Source organism: Gnatocerus cornutus, chromosome 7, assembly GCF_029298725.1.
Source record: "Gnatocerus cornutus isolate USDA-ARS CGAHR chromosome 7, icGnaCorn1.1, whole genome shotgun sequence".
Classification (NCBI taxonomy): Eukaryota; Metazoa; Arthropoda; class Insecta; order Coleoptera; family Tenebrionidae; genus Gnatocerus; species Gnatocerus cornutus.
The window spans coordinates 8102093-8115784 of NC_142239.1; the positions used below are offsets into that span (position 1 = coordinate 8102093).

General features: G+C 31.9%; 2 protein-coding genes across 2 annotated transcripts in view; both read right to left on the reverse strand.

Moving 5' to 3' along the window:
* Positions 1–13692, reverse strand: part of LOC148170692 (uncharacterized) — a 119507-nt gene that overhangs the window by 20443 nt on the left and 85372 nt on the right. The window lies entirely within an intron of this gene.
* Positions 2874–4504, reverse strand: LOC148170693 (uncharacterized). Its single transcript, XM_088041122.1, has 4 exons — positions 3998–4504; positions 3635–3946; positions 3435–3579; positions 2874–3045 (listed from the first exon to the last, which is right to left on the reverse strand). The coding sequence occupies exons 1-4, from the start codon at positions 4406–4408 to the stop codon at positions 2948–2950; spliced, it is 966 nt and encodes a 321-aa protein (XP_087897248.1). The 5' UTR covers positions 4409–4504; the 3' UTR covers positions 2874–2947.

A 13692-nucleotide genomic window follows, 5' to 3' on the forward strand; every position in this document is an offset into this window, starting at 1 on the left:
AGATACAGGCAGTACAAAAAGTTTCATTTCACCAAAATTAGCTCGTGATCTTTGCGAACCATTTAACAAAAAGGAAAATTTTCGAATTGAAACAGCACATGGATTTTCAAAACATTCGGAAATCGCTTTCATTCCACTTTTCGACATTTTTTGCACAAAAATTAAACATAAATTTTGTGTTTTCCAATTGTCACAAAATTTTGACGGGTTAATTGGAGCTGATCTTTTAAGAAATTTAAAAACTATTGTAGACTTCCAAAACCAGAAATTAATAATAAACAATGACAAAATTTCAATGATCTACGAGGAAAATGACATCGCTGTCAATGCGAATTCCAAAGAGTGCAAACCATGCTCTGTAACAGTTCAAGCTCAATGTCAACATATCGTTAAAATTCCTTTGAATTTAAAAGATAAAGCAGTCAGAAATAATTCAAATGCTGATGCTATTTCTCAGATCAAAATCAATGCATAATGACGATGTTTCAAAACCTGTACAAAATTCAGATAAATTTGTTGGAGTCAAATACAAGAAATTAAATGTTCTTCCCGATTTAAGTAAACCTTCTAAAGTGAAAACTCTGCAAAATATACAGATTTTTCCACCAGTTGAAGACCCACATTCAACTCAAACTACAATTCATTCAACTGATAACGCAAATTTAATTAACGATGGGATTCCAATTTTAGATGAAATTATTAATAACAAGCGAAACAAATTTTCACTTCACTAAACCATCGTCCTAAAATTGAAGTCAGCAATGATGATTTTGAAAACCACAAAATTTGCCATCAACATAAAAGTAAAATCAACCAGCAAGATGTTAACAAGACTTTCGGCAGATTAAAAAGAAATTATTATTAGCCATCAATGGAAATTGATGTTAATAATTATATTAATAACTGCCAAATATTCTTGAAAAAAAAACATACATTCCCCTGTTTTAACTGAAATCAATTGACAAATCTTTTTAACTTTTAAATGCTGATGTTTTCAAATTTCTAATTGATTGTAAATGCTGATGTTTTCAATTTTCTAATTGATTCTTTTGCTAACCATTTAGTTAACAAGAATTTCAAGACGAAACTACTTCTTCTTTATTTCTAGACAAAATCTTTTCGAAAAAATCATTGAGATTAAATTTTGTAGCAAAGGAAATCAAATTATTTTTATAATTCAAATTTCACTGATCAAAGAATTTGTTATTAAAATTTTCTCACTTACCCAAAACCTGCATCCAGCTTATAGTCATTTAAATCTCAATCCAAATACCTAACTTTTAATGAGCATATTACACTTTCTTCAACAAAATCTGGATAGAAATTGCTCCAGAAAATGCATCTGCTACATTCTTCATTCCTGGCTGAAATATCAGTAGTGTAACAAAGCCGGTTCTAGACCGGAAGTCGTAATCTCGAGCGCCCGTCCGGTGATGTATTGCTGGTCATCTACCAATCAGGCGCACAGATGGTGTCGGCGGCTCTTCCGGCGTATTGCTGGTCATCTGCCAATCAGGTGGCGGGTGATTTAAAAATTTGACACATGGCGGTGCGAATTTGACAGCTGGTGGCGGGAAATTGAAATGTGTAGCCGGTTGGAGGCGCCGCGAGCCGATAAACAGTTCAATTTGCGCGTGCGCGGCTAAACGGCGGGAAATTTAAAAATTTGACAGATGGCGGTGGAAATTTGACAGCTGGCGGCGGGAAATTTGAATTGACAGATGGCTGTAAATTTGACATTTGATCGTTCAAGATGGCGTCTTTAATTGTGACAGCTGGTAGAGGATCAAGATGGCGGTGACGGTTTGGGTGACAATCATAGAGGGCGCTAGAGAGAGAGCAAAAAATTCAAAAAAATTTGAGTGCGGTTCTCGGAAAAAATTGCAATTTCTCGGAAAAAAATATTATAATTTCTCGGAAAAAACATGTAAAATAGTTCGTTATTTGGGTGTGGTCATTTGGTCTGATTTCCGCGTTTCTCGGAATAACCGCAAACATTGATAACAGACCAAACTAGATGTTTTCAAACAAGACAAAAATTTAAAATAGTTCGCAGGGTATAAACAAGGTGTTTGAGATTTTCAGTCGCTGCTTGTATTTTTTATGAGACTTTTGGTGGGTCGTATGTACGATTTTCTGTAGCGGGATATTTAAAAATGGTGGAGTGCACGCCATCTATCCATCGTGGTGTGGTAGAAATCTGTATTATCGATTAAAAAATTTTCTGGAAATATGTAAAAAGTGTATGGGGCAATGACACTATTATAGCGATCGAGTACCTATATAATAATAAATTAATGAAAAAAAAAAATTCTGCAGATCGTCTAATGTATGCAGGAATCTGCAAATCGATCAACATTAGTAGATGTCATATTTTTAGCGCAAATTTTGAATTCGATAAGAGGTGTGTGAGTGGGTGGTGCGTGCAAATATAAATCCAATTGAACTTCCGTAATTTACAAGTATTCAAAATGAATACGCAAACAAGAGAAGAAGTCAAATCAATTATTAGAAACCGATGGCCTAATCTTAAATTTGTAAGTTTATGATCTTTATATAATATATTTATGTTTTATTTTAACCTATCTTTATCAGTTTGTCTTGGTGTCTCTTGAAAAACTCCCTGAAGATGCTGATATTCTCAATATATCAGGGTGTGAACTAGGCAGTGTAGGTTGTATAAACAATACATGGGGCCTACATATTTACCATAAGGTGAGTTCCTTTTTTCATATATTTTCAATTCAAGGAATTTATTTTTGAATATCTTCACAGTATCCTGAGACAATTCGAAGGCGTGGAAGACCACGGAAAAGGAAGCCTTCTTTTCAATTTATTGCTTTGTAAATATATTATATACAAATAAAATTAAATAAAAGTATAAAGTTTTATTTATTATTCAAAATAAAGGGCGTGCAATATAAGCAATAAAGAATTACTTAACTAATTACATATATGAAAAGCGTGTTTGGCGCTTTTTGGTAAGGAGCTTATATTTTTTCTTATTATAGTCATCGTCGTCGTCGTCCTCATCGTTGCAGTGATCTGTGAGAAAAATATTATCAATATTTCATAAGAATGATCATCAATGTGATGATTAGAATAAATTGAATAATGATCCCCACGAAAGTGAATTAATTTTATTCAAACTAATAAATCGTTTATTGTCAAAAGATGATAAAGCTTTTATTAATTTTAAAAGTGCAAAGTGATGTATTTGAATTAAATGTATTCTGTCGTGCCCATTTTTAAAGCTGAAATAAACAATAAAGCAATAAATAGCCTGTTCAGAATACGATTTTTCACAATACCTACATTTCATAATTTGAATTTAAATTCGAATCTAACGAATAAATTGTGTTAAATTAATCTTTATGCGGTAAATGATGTTAATATAGATGTTAGTGTTAAAATCAAGACATTGATATTATTACCTCTATTTTTGTGCTTCAACTTCCTCGACTGTGGCATGTATGAATTTGATCCTGCTGATATTTTAACGAATTTGTCGATTGAGAGAGTTAGAAATAAAATTGAATCAAGTTGCCATCCACTTCCAGATGATTCAAAATTACATGTCTGCGAATGAAAAATTAAATTAATACTAATAATAATAAGACATGTAAGTACTTACTTGGGCAATGAGATTTCGAAATAAAAGCGTCAAAATATCGTGTAGTTTCTCATTCGTTGTTGTTTTCAAAAATATTTTATTTTCAGTAGTAAAGTATTTATTTTCTCCGTTGACTTTATCATCATCCGCCAGCCGTAACACATATTTGCTACATAATTCCAAATTAAATTTGAGAGCACCCAATTGTTTAATTTTTTTATGTAACAAATCTTTAATCATATTCATCGAATCAACCAACAACTCGAAAAGTTCCACATGGTTATGGTTGTAGAGAATGTAGGTCTCAACGCGCGATTTGAACGCCAATAATGGCTGTAAAGGAGAAATTAATACCAAAATTTAGTTAAAATAAAGACTACTTACTTTGATTAGAGATAACCTTCGTAGTGGAGCTAATGTTGATGATGATGTTGATTGCTGGTGCTGGTGCTGCTGCAGTCCACTTCCTTGAGGTTGATGATGATGATGGGAAAATGCTTGTAGTTTTTCGTCTAGTAAATGTTTTAAACATTGGAGTTGAATAAATTTTGTTTGATTTTTGCGTTTTTCCCAGACAGATTTTGATGAACTCAACAATAGGTTTTTACATTCTTTTGTTGACTTTGCAATTTCTTCATTGATTTCGGTCACATTTTCTTTCGAATCCAAAGAAATATTGTTCAACATGTTTTCTATGTTCTTGATTTGTTCATCCATGCTAGTAGATGATGTTGATGAAGATGCTGATGATGACGATGACGACGACGATGATGATAGTTTCGTTGATTTATTCATGTTTCTCAAATTCAAAAACGTTGGCCTTTTCTGCCTTACCAACGTCTTTCTGCCCTCTGAAGATGATACTTGATCCTTTACCGCTCAACAAATAATTTCGAAGCTCGGAATTATCCAAAAAGTTTTGCGCCAAACGTTTGGGTAAAAAGAGATCACCTTTTCCATCAACAGAACAAACAACCGAATTTCCAAATTTTGTTTTAATACACTTTATATTAATAATTTTATACGAATGATCAACTACTAAGTCTTCATTTGCCCGAACACGATTGGGCAATGTGCATGAAGCGGTGTCATTTAATGACTGAAGAGTATTATGATGATTGGAATTCATTTTAATGATTTAAGTAATGCACGCGGACAGTAAAACTAGAATGAAGTGTCTGAAACTGAAATGAATAATAGATCTCCTTGTATGAAATAATTTATTACGTCACACAAAAATGATAAGCAAAAGCGTAAATTTGATTGGTTCTAAAATTAAAATATTTCATCATCGGTAGAAACCACCGAAGAAGAGGAAGAAGACGATGAAATATGTACAGTACTTGCTAATGTATATTTTTTCAAATGTAATTTAATACAACACCTTTTAAATGACTGTATTGAAAATAATGGTTTGTTGATGCACCATCCACACCAAGACCCAGAATCACCTACGTATTGGTACAATTTAGTAGATTTTATGACATAATGTAAAACAACTTTTTTTAGTTTAATACTAAAATCTGAATAAGATGTAACGTTTAATGAAATTATGTGGTCCACACATTTAAAACATACTCCAAACATACAGAGGTATTCATCATCACCAAACGTAACATCATAAAAATCGAAATTTATGCAAATGTACTTGTATCTTTGAATATTTCGAATATGTAGTCCGTATTCATTATAATAAGGGTTTTGGTATATCAGTAGTTTCATAAAGTTTTCACACTTCACTCTTTCACCCCACGTATAATTTTGATTAAGACAATTTTCACATTGACAATTAGCAAATTCGGTACCACTTTCAGCATTTTCAACGGAGATTATAATATCATTCTCAAGTCTTTCAGTCCAATAAAATTTGAGAAAATCGTACCATAAAATTGTCGGTAAAATATTGTATAAATTAACAATGCTATTTCCAAATGGAAAAGATTTTATTATTTGTATAAACGTTAAGTTTTGCAACGATTTTGGAGCTGAACCACTCATTTTTACTGTAATTGATTGATTGATTAGCAAACGACAGCACGACTTATTGCAATTGATTCGACTGGAAATATAAGAATATAAAACACGGAACTTTACCACTGAGGGAACGTTTTTTAATAAATCTGGGAAACCACGATTACCATAAATTACGTAATTGAACGGAAAACCTAACCAATGAACTAATTTGATAAAAAGCTGTAGTTTTCCTTAATATTTCATTAATCAGTAATAAAGTTAAAATCTGATTTACTCATCATTCTGACAAATTGGGATAATTTAAATCAAATTGTTTTTCATTAGAACAATTTATTTCGAATATCGACAAATCTTTAATATTCGATCGGGTGAACACAATTAAATTCATATTATTAAAAACCGTTAACACTGATCGAGTTGGTGATGTAATATTTTCTACAGATAAGACGGAAACATTACCACTAACAGAATGTTTTTTATAAAACACGGAAACCACTTTTACCACAACTTCGTATTTTTACAAAATCCTTTAAACTAATTTGATAAAAAACGGTGGTTTTATTAGCATTTTATTTATAAAACTTATAAAAAATATAAGTATAATATAAGTATAATTAAAATTTTTAATTTACTCATTATCATCTTCTATTTCTTCTCCTTCTTCTTCTTTATTTTCGAATGTTACAAGCCGAAATTCTTAATTTGAATCAAAATGTTTTCATTGGGGCAATTTATTCCGAATATCGACAAATCTTTGATAGCGGATCGTGTGACCGCATTTAAAAATTCATCGAACTCAAAGAAATTCATTTTATTAAAAAAGTACATTTTTCCGTTAACATATCGTATTGCACCTAATAATTTATGTGCAGGAACGCCTGGAAATCGTTCCGATATCAAGCCGACACTATTTATTTTATTAGAACACGGATTAATGTTTACAAATTTATTATGATCGAGAAATAATATCACATCACCAGAATAAGTCATTAATGCTGAACGAATTGGTGATGAAATGTTAAACATTTTTTCTACAGTTATCGGGTTATTATTTTTACTTGATAATGTTAATTGAGGTAATTTTACGATATAAATTTGATTTTTTACAATAATCATTACTTTTTCTTCATTATTTGAAGGCAATTGAAATATTACAGAAATTTCCTTAAAATCCAATGGAAGAAATTTCAACCAATCAGTAATTAACATTGGTTTCGTATATGAATTTTTTCCAATTTCGATTAACCATACCCATTTTTTGTAAAAAATATAAAAATGGTTTTTTACAATTAAAAACGTACTGATTTTTTTATTTAATTTACACAAATCCGGATATGTTTCATTTTGTCCTGAACTCGATGAAGATGAGCTGATACTAGTGGTAGCTGTAGTAGTAGTGGTTGTTGTTGTAGCAGTAGTTGGAAAAGTATTTTCATTCTTCTGGTTAATGCTTTTGGTAGTAGGCAAATATGTTCCATATAAATTTTCAATTGCTCGTATATCATCAGTATTTAAAATTTTTTACCATGTTGATAATAAGCATACATAATAGATGAATTTATATATGAATGTTGTAATCCTAAGGTATGTCCGATTTCGTGAAGAATAACAGACAAAAAATCTAAATCATTTTCGTTTGGGTTATCGTAAAAATTCCATCTTTCCGCTGAATCAATATGCACTTCCGATACATTTGAATGATTAGGATAATCAGCATGTGCTAAAACTCCTCCTTCTCCATCTAATTTACTAGAGCAGGGTCTTCGATGTATGAAATAAGAATGCACACCGTTGGCGAATGTAATAAAAATATTTGGAAATCTGCTGAAATTCTCTTCGATAAACTTAAAATTGGTATTTTGCTCCCAAATTTGAAATGCTTCACGAATAATTTTTTTAATTTTTTCATCTCTCATATATGCACGCCACGTGAGGTTCATGTGATGCCATATTTTATCTTTCTTTACATTAAAATCCGATAAGGTATCCGGTATACCACAACGAGGACGTTCGATAAATTTTAATGTTTCGTTATCAATCTCTCCAGTCGAATTTAAGCTGTAGAATTCTTGAAATTCAAATAAAGCAGATCTTATTTTTTCGTAATTATTTTCTAATAATGATAAGGAGTCTGATGATGATAATGATGATGATGATTCGTCAGTACTATCACCGAAAAGATACCCATATTTATACAAATAATGAACTACAATTTTCTTTTCATCTTCACTATTACTGTTGAGATAATTCCCATAAATTATCATGCGATTTAAACATAACCACAAAACTAATAACAAAGTCGTTTTCATCATTATTTATTCGTAAAGATGAAGTGTTTAACTAAGAAAAAAATCGTAGTTACGTCTTTATATATCTATATTGAAATCAAATACATATGTATTTATAATTACATAGTACAAACATATTTATCATTACAATAGAAGCTGTAGGCACCTATGTATTACTACAATTCATATTGTACAATTTGATTTCTATTTAATTTATTGTATGTAAATGTAAGTAAGCCTGAAAGTAGTACGATTAGAGACATTTCAATAATCGATATAACTAACAAGAAATCATTGTAATGTTTGCATTTTGCTAATTTTACTTTTTCATCAAATTCATTAAAAATATTATTTACAACATTATTCCATACAGATGAAAAATTCATTGACGGTTCTGATGGTTTTATTATTGAAATTGAAGACGTAGTTATTGGTACTTCCGCTGACTGTGATAATTGTGTTGGTGGAATAAATAACGAATTTGATAATTTAATCCAATCAGAATCGAAATAAGATCGATTTTGAAAAACAAATCTTAATTTATAAAATATTGTTCGATTTGATGATGTCATCATACTCGTTATTGTTGGTGACATCGTCGTCGTCGTCTCGGTTGCCGATATCGATGAATCGTAATCGAAATTATTTTCTTCATCTTGAAAAATTGAAAGTTGAAAATCTCGCCCCATATTTTTCATCATCATCCAATTATCAGGCCATGTATCGTTAAAATTATCACTAATGGAGATATAACATTCAATTATATCCGAAGTACGTTGTACATGTAGAATGTTGTTAATTAATACAACAAATAATACATATATATTCATCATCTTCTTATTGTGTTTTATGATGTTGTTGTTGATGATGATGATGATGATGATGATGATGATGGTTTCGTTTGATGTCAATACACCTGGGGCAATTTTCTAAAGAGGGTGGTGGTCCGTCAATTACATCGACGTTCTCGTTGTAGTCGTTGTCACAATAGTAATGTTCCAAACAGGGTAAATGATTTTTGATATCGGAATCTTCTTTAAAAATTGCTGGTAACTGGTTGTAAATTTGAAATAAATCAATCGAAGATAAATTAATCAATTGAAATTTAATTTTATCCAGTAGATAAATTTTGGTTTCTTCAAAATACAAAATTTCTTGTAATAACTTTTTCTGTCTAATCACTTCACTACAACGATTACTGCTGCTGCTGCTGCTGCTGCTGCTGCTGCTACCGTTATTGCTACTACTGCTAGTATCACTACTGTTATTGTTCATAGCAACACACACACAAATAATTTGATTTAATTTGATTTATGGAAGATCATTTATATAACATTTCTCCCTCTTTTTTACTATCAGTTTTCATATAAAGATTATTATTTTTACCATTTTTGATGACAATAAATATTATACAATATGTATTTGAATAAAAATTTTGGTACAAAAAAATCTTGATCTTATTTCAAAGGTTGCAACTCTCAAATATATGAGCTGTCACACTATTTTTCATCATAAATTTTGGATCAGTCTCATTACGTATGCGAAAAAGAGATAGAGCATTGTCGAAAGAGGAAACTATATGAAAGATCATATTAAGACAAAAATCAGTCAGTGTTTCTACGTATAGAATGAATAAAGTGTCGAAGAGTGTTTCTGAAAATGGATCAATTTTGTTGTGAAGATGCAATCAAAATTTCAATAAGTAACATTGAGAATGATGCGTATTGTTCGTTTTCCGATTTTCTTCAAAAAATAATGATAACATCATCATCATCAACAACAACAACAACAACAACAACAACAACATCACCATCAACACCAACATCGAGAAAAGTGTCATCTATAAATTTTATATCGATCTTATTCTTACGTGCAACAGATACATCGATAAAAAAATTTCATTTTATAGTGTAATGAGTGAAATAAAAAAAATACATCTTTTGTATAATAAACTAAAAGTGATTATTCCCCCCATCAAATGGAGATTTAAAACCAAATGCAAAAAATGTAAAAAGAAAAAGAAGACCATCAATTTACTGCGACGACTCCCGTAAGAATGATGGTGATTAAATTAGATCTTATTAGGTATGTAGTAGGAATAAATTTAGACCAATCATAATCATTATCAATAGGTACTTTATTTGTCATCTAGAAGAAAAAGAAGTTAGTTGTTAGCTAGCTAGCTAGCTGATAATATTGATGTGTTGGTGATTTCCTCAGCTCTCTACGAAATAATTAATAATGAAGATTATCGTGTGTGACATCCAAGGATTTTGTATTCCTGAATTTATTCCGAAAGAGCTTACACTGTTCGACGGAAAACAGATCAGCCATTACTTTTTCAAGTCTCCAATACCGTACCAATCACTTGATCCAGAATCGCGTCGACAAGTCAACTATTTAGAAAAATCGCATCACATGATACGATACACTTCAGGAATAATTCCATACCAAGAAATCGACAACATTTTAGGATATCATTTCGATTCCGAACATGGTGAGCGGGTCGATGTGATCTACGTTAAAGGAAGAATGAATGTAATTTTCTTAAAAGACTACTTCAAATATCACACCGACACCATTACATGGTCTCCTGAAATTATTAATATAGAAAAAGACGTCAACACCACAATTCAATGCATCGAGAAATTTCCAAAGGCCATTCCGTTCTGCATGTATCATGAATATGCTTCAGGAAATAAAAAACTATGTATTTGTAGCGCCAATAATGCACATTATTTATATAATTGGATATGTAATAATAAAATTTATAAGAAATAAAATTTGTGTTTCGAACACTTTTGTCACCTTCTACAAGCTTAATTAATACAAATTCATAATTAAAATGATAAAATTAGAAATATCAACGTTTGCGGTGAATGCAATATGCTTTCGTATCTGCAGGAAAACCACTTGCGGCTTCAATATCAACCTTAAGAATCGATTCGAAAGTCACTAACTTGGTTGATTGCACTTTAAAAATAATATTTAAATTACTACAACTACTCTGTACCTTGGAATTCAAATCATAGAGCTCCTTTAACCCTCTGGTCCCCTTTTTGTTGTTTCTTAAACAAATTTTAAATTACGTCGTAATTAATCTGACATCTGTTATAGCCAACTGGCATTGTGATTTTGTGAAGATTTTTGTTGGAAAAGCATTCCCGAAGTATCTTTTACCTTTCTGAGGGTAAATTGAGGTCTCTCGAACCCGATTTTTTCATTCGCAGACATGCAATTTTGAATCGTCTGGAAGTGGATGGCAACTTGATTCAATTTTATTTCTAACTCTCTCAATCGACAAATTCGTTAAAATATCAGCAGGATCAAATTCATACATGCCACAGTCGAGGAAGTTGAAGCACAAAAATAGAGGTAATAATATCAATGTCTTGATTTTAACACTAACATCTATATTAACATCATTTACCGCATAAAGATTGATTTAACACAATTTATTCGTTAGATTCGAATTTAAATTCAAATTATGAAATGTAGAAAAATCGTATTCTGAACAGGCTATTTACGACGACTCCTTACCTAAAAACGCCAAACACGCTTTTCATATATGTAATTAGTTAAGTAATTCTTTATTGCTTATATTGCACGCCCTTTATTTTGAATAATAAATAAAACTTTATACTTTTATTTAATTTTATTTGTATATAATATATTTACAAAGCAATAAATTGAAAAGAAGGCTTCCTTTTCCGTGGTCTTCCACGCCTTCGAATTGTCTCAGGATACTGTGAAGATATTCAAAAATAAATTCCTTGAATTGAAAATATATGAAAAAAGGAACTCACCTTATGGTAAATATGTAGGCCCCATGTATTGTTTATACAACCTACACTGCCTAGTTCACACCCTGATATATTGAGAATTTCAGCATCTTCAGGGAGTTTTTCAAGAGACACCAAGACAAACTGATAAAGATAGGTTAAAATAAAACATAAATATATTATATAAAGATCATAAACTTACAAATTTAAGATTAGGCCATCGGTTTCTAATAATTGATTTGACTTCTTCTCTTGTTTGCGTATTCATTTTGAATACTTGTAAATTACGGAAGTTCAATTGGATTTATATTTGCACGCACCACCCACTCACACACCTCTTATCGAATTCAAAATTTGCGCTAAAAATATGACATCTACTAATGTTGATCGATTTGCAGATTCCTGCATACATTAGACGATCTGCAAAATTTTTTTTTTTCATTAATTTATTATTATATAGGTACTCGATCGCTATAATAGTGTCATTGCCCCATACACTTTTTACATATTTCCAGAAAATTTTTTAATCGATAATACAGATTTCTACCACACCACGATGGATAGATGGCGTGCACTCCACCATTTTTAAATATCCCGCTACAGAAAATCGTACATACGACCCACCAAAAGTCTCATAAAAAATACAAGCAGCGACTGAAAATCTCAAACACCTTGTTTATACCCTGCGAACTATTTTAAATTTTTGTCTTGTTTGAAAACATCTAGTTTGGTCTGTTATCAATGTTTGCGGTTATTCCGAGAAACGCGGAAATCAGACCAAATGACCACACCCAAATAACGAACTATTTTACATGTTTTTTCCGAGAAATTATAATATTTTTTTCCGAGAAATTGCAATTTTTTCCGAGAACCGCACTCAAATTTTTTTGAATTTTTTGCTCTCTCTCTAGCGCCCTCTATGATTGTCACCCAAACCGTCACCGCCATCTTGATCCTCTACCAGCTGTCACAATTAAAGACGCCATCTTGAACGATCAAATGTCAAATTTACAGCCATCTGTCAATTCAAATTTCCCGCCGCCAGCTGTCAAATTTCCACCGCCATCTGTCAAATTTTTAAATTTCCCGCCGTTTAGCCGCGCACGCGCAAATTGAACTGTTTATCGGCTCGCGGCGCCTCCAACCGGCTACACATTTCAATTTCCCGCCACCAGCTGTCAAATTCGCACCGCCATGTGTCAAATTTTTAAATCACCCGCCACCTGATTGGCAGATGACCAGCAATACGCCGGAAGAGCCGCCGACACCATCTGTGCGCCTGATTGGTAGATGACCAGCAATACATCACCGGACGGGCGCTCGAGATTACGACTTCCGGTCTAGAACCGGCTTTGTTACACTACTAATATCTCCTACATCAAACCAGAAGAATCGGAAGAAAAAAAAATATATCGTGATCGTATTAAACGAAATCGTCACCATTCTTCTTTGAAGCTAACAAGAACAACGTGCCCATGCTGGTGAAAACATGTGTTTGACACTTGCAAGATTTGAACATTCAGCATTCAGCATAGTATGAAGTGTAAAGTCATTTTTCAATTGCAACTCTCAAAGTGCTTCAAAATTTGAAACTATCGGAATTCCTTCAAACTTACAACGAAGAAAAAAAGAAGAACTATCGTGAATGGACCGTTTTACAAACAGAAGTTTATAGGTAATTTTATTGTATCTTCCAATAGTTTTAATTCTGGTTACCTGGTTTTGTTAGGTTCAAAGATTTTTCGCATCATCAATCGAAGGAATCAAGGCAATCAAACTCGTAAAAGCTGTCCGAACGAAGAACCCAAGGACCAACCAATAGTCTTTAGAAGGCTTTTTTCAGCCCTAAGGTCGCTTCTTCGGCAGGGAGGATTTACATCCCCGTACCACCCGCGACTCCGCGATAGTGCAACTTTGGCACTTTGTTGCATTATATAGAGTCGTGAGAGCAGTAGAAAATATAGTTTGTTAGACGTAGTGAGAGTAGTCCACCTTTAGTTGTAATAGCATAAGTAATTAGTTTTTAAAAAGTTTA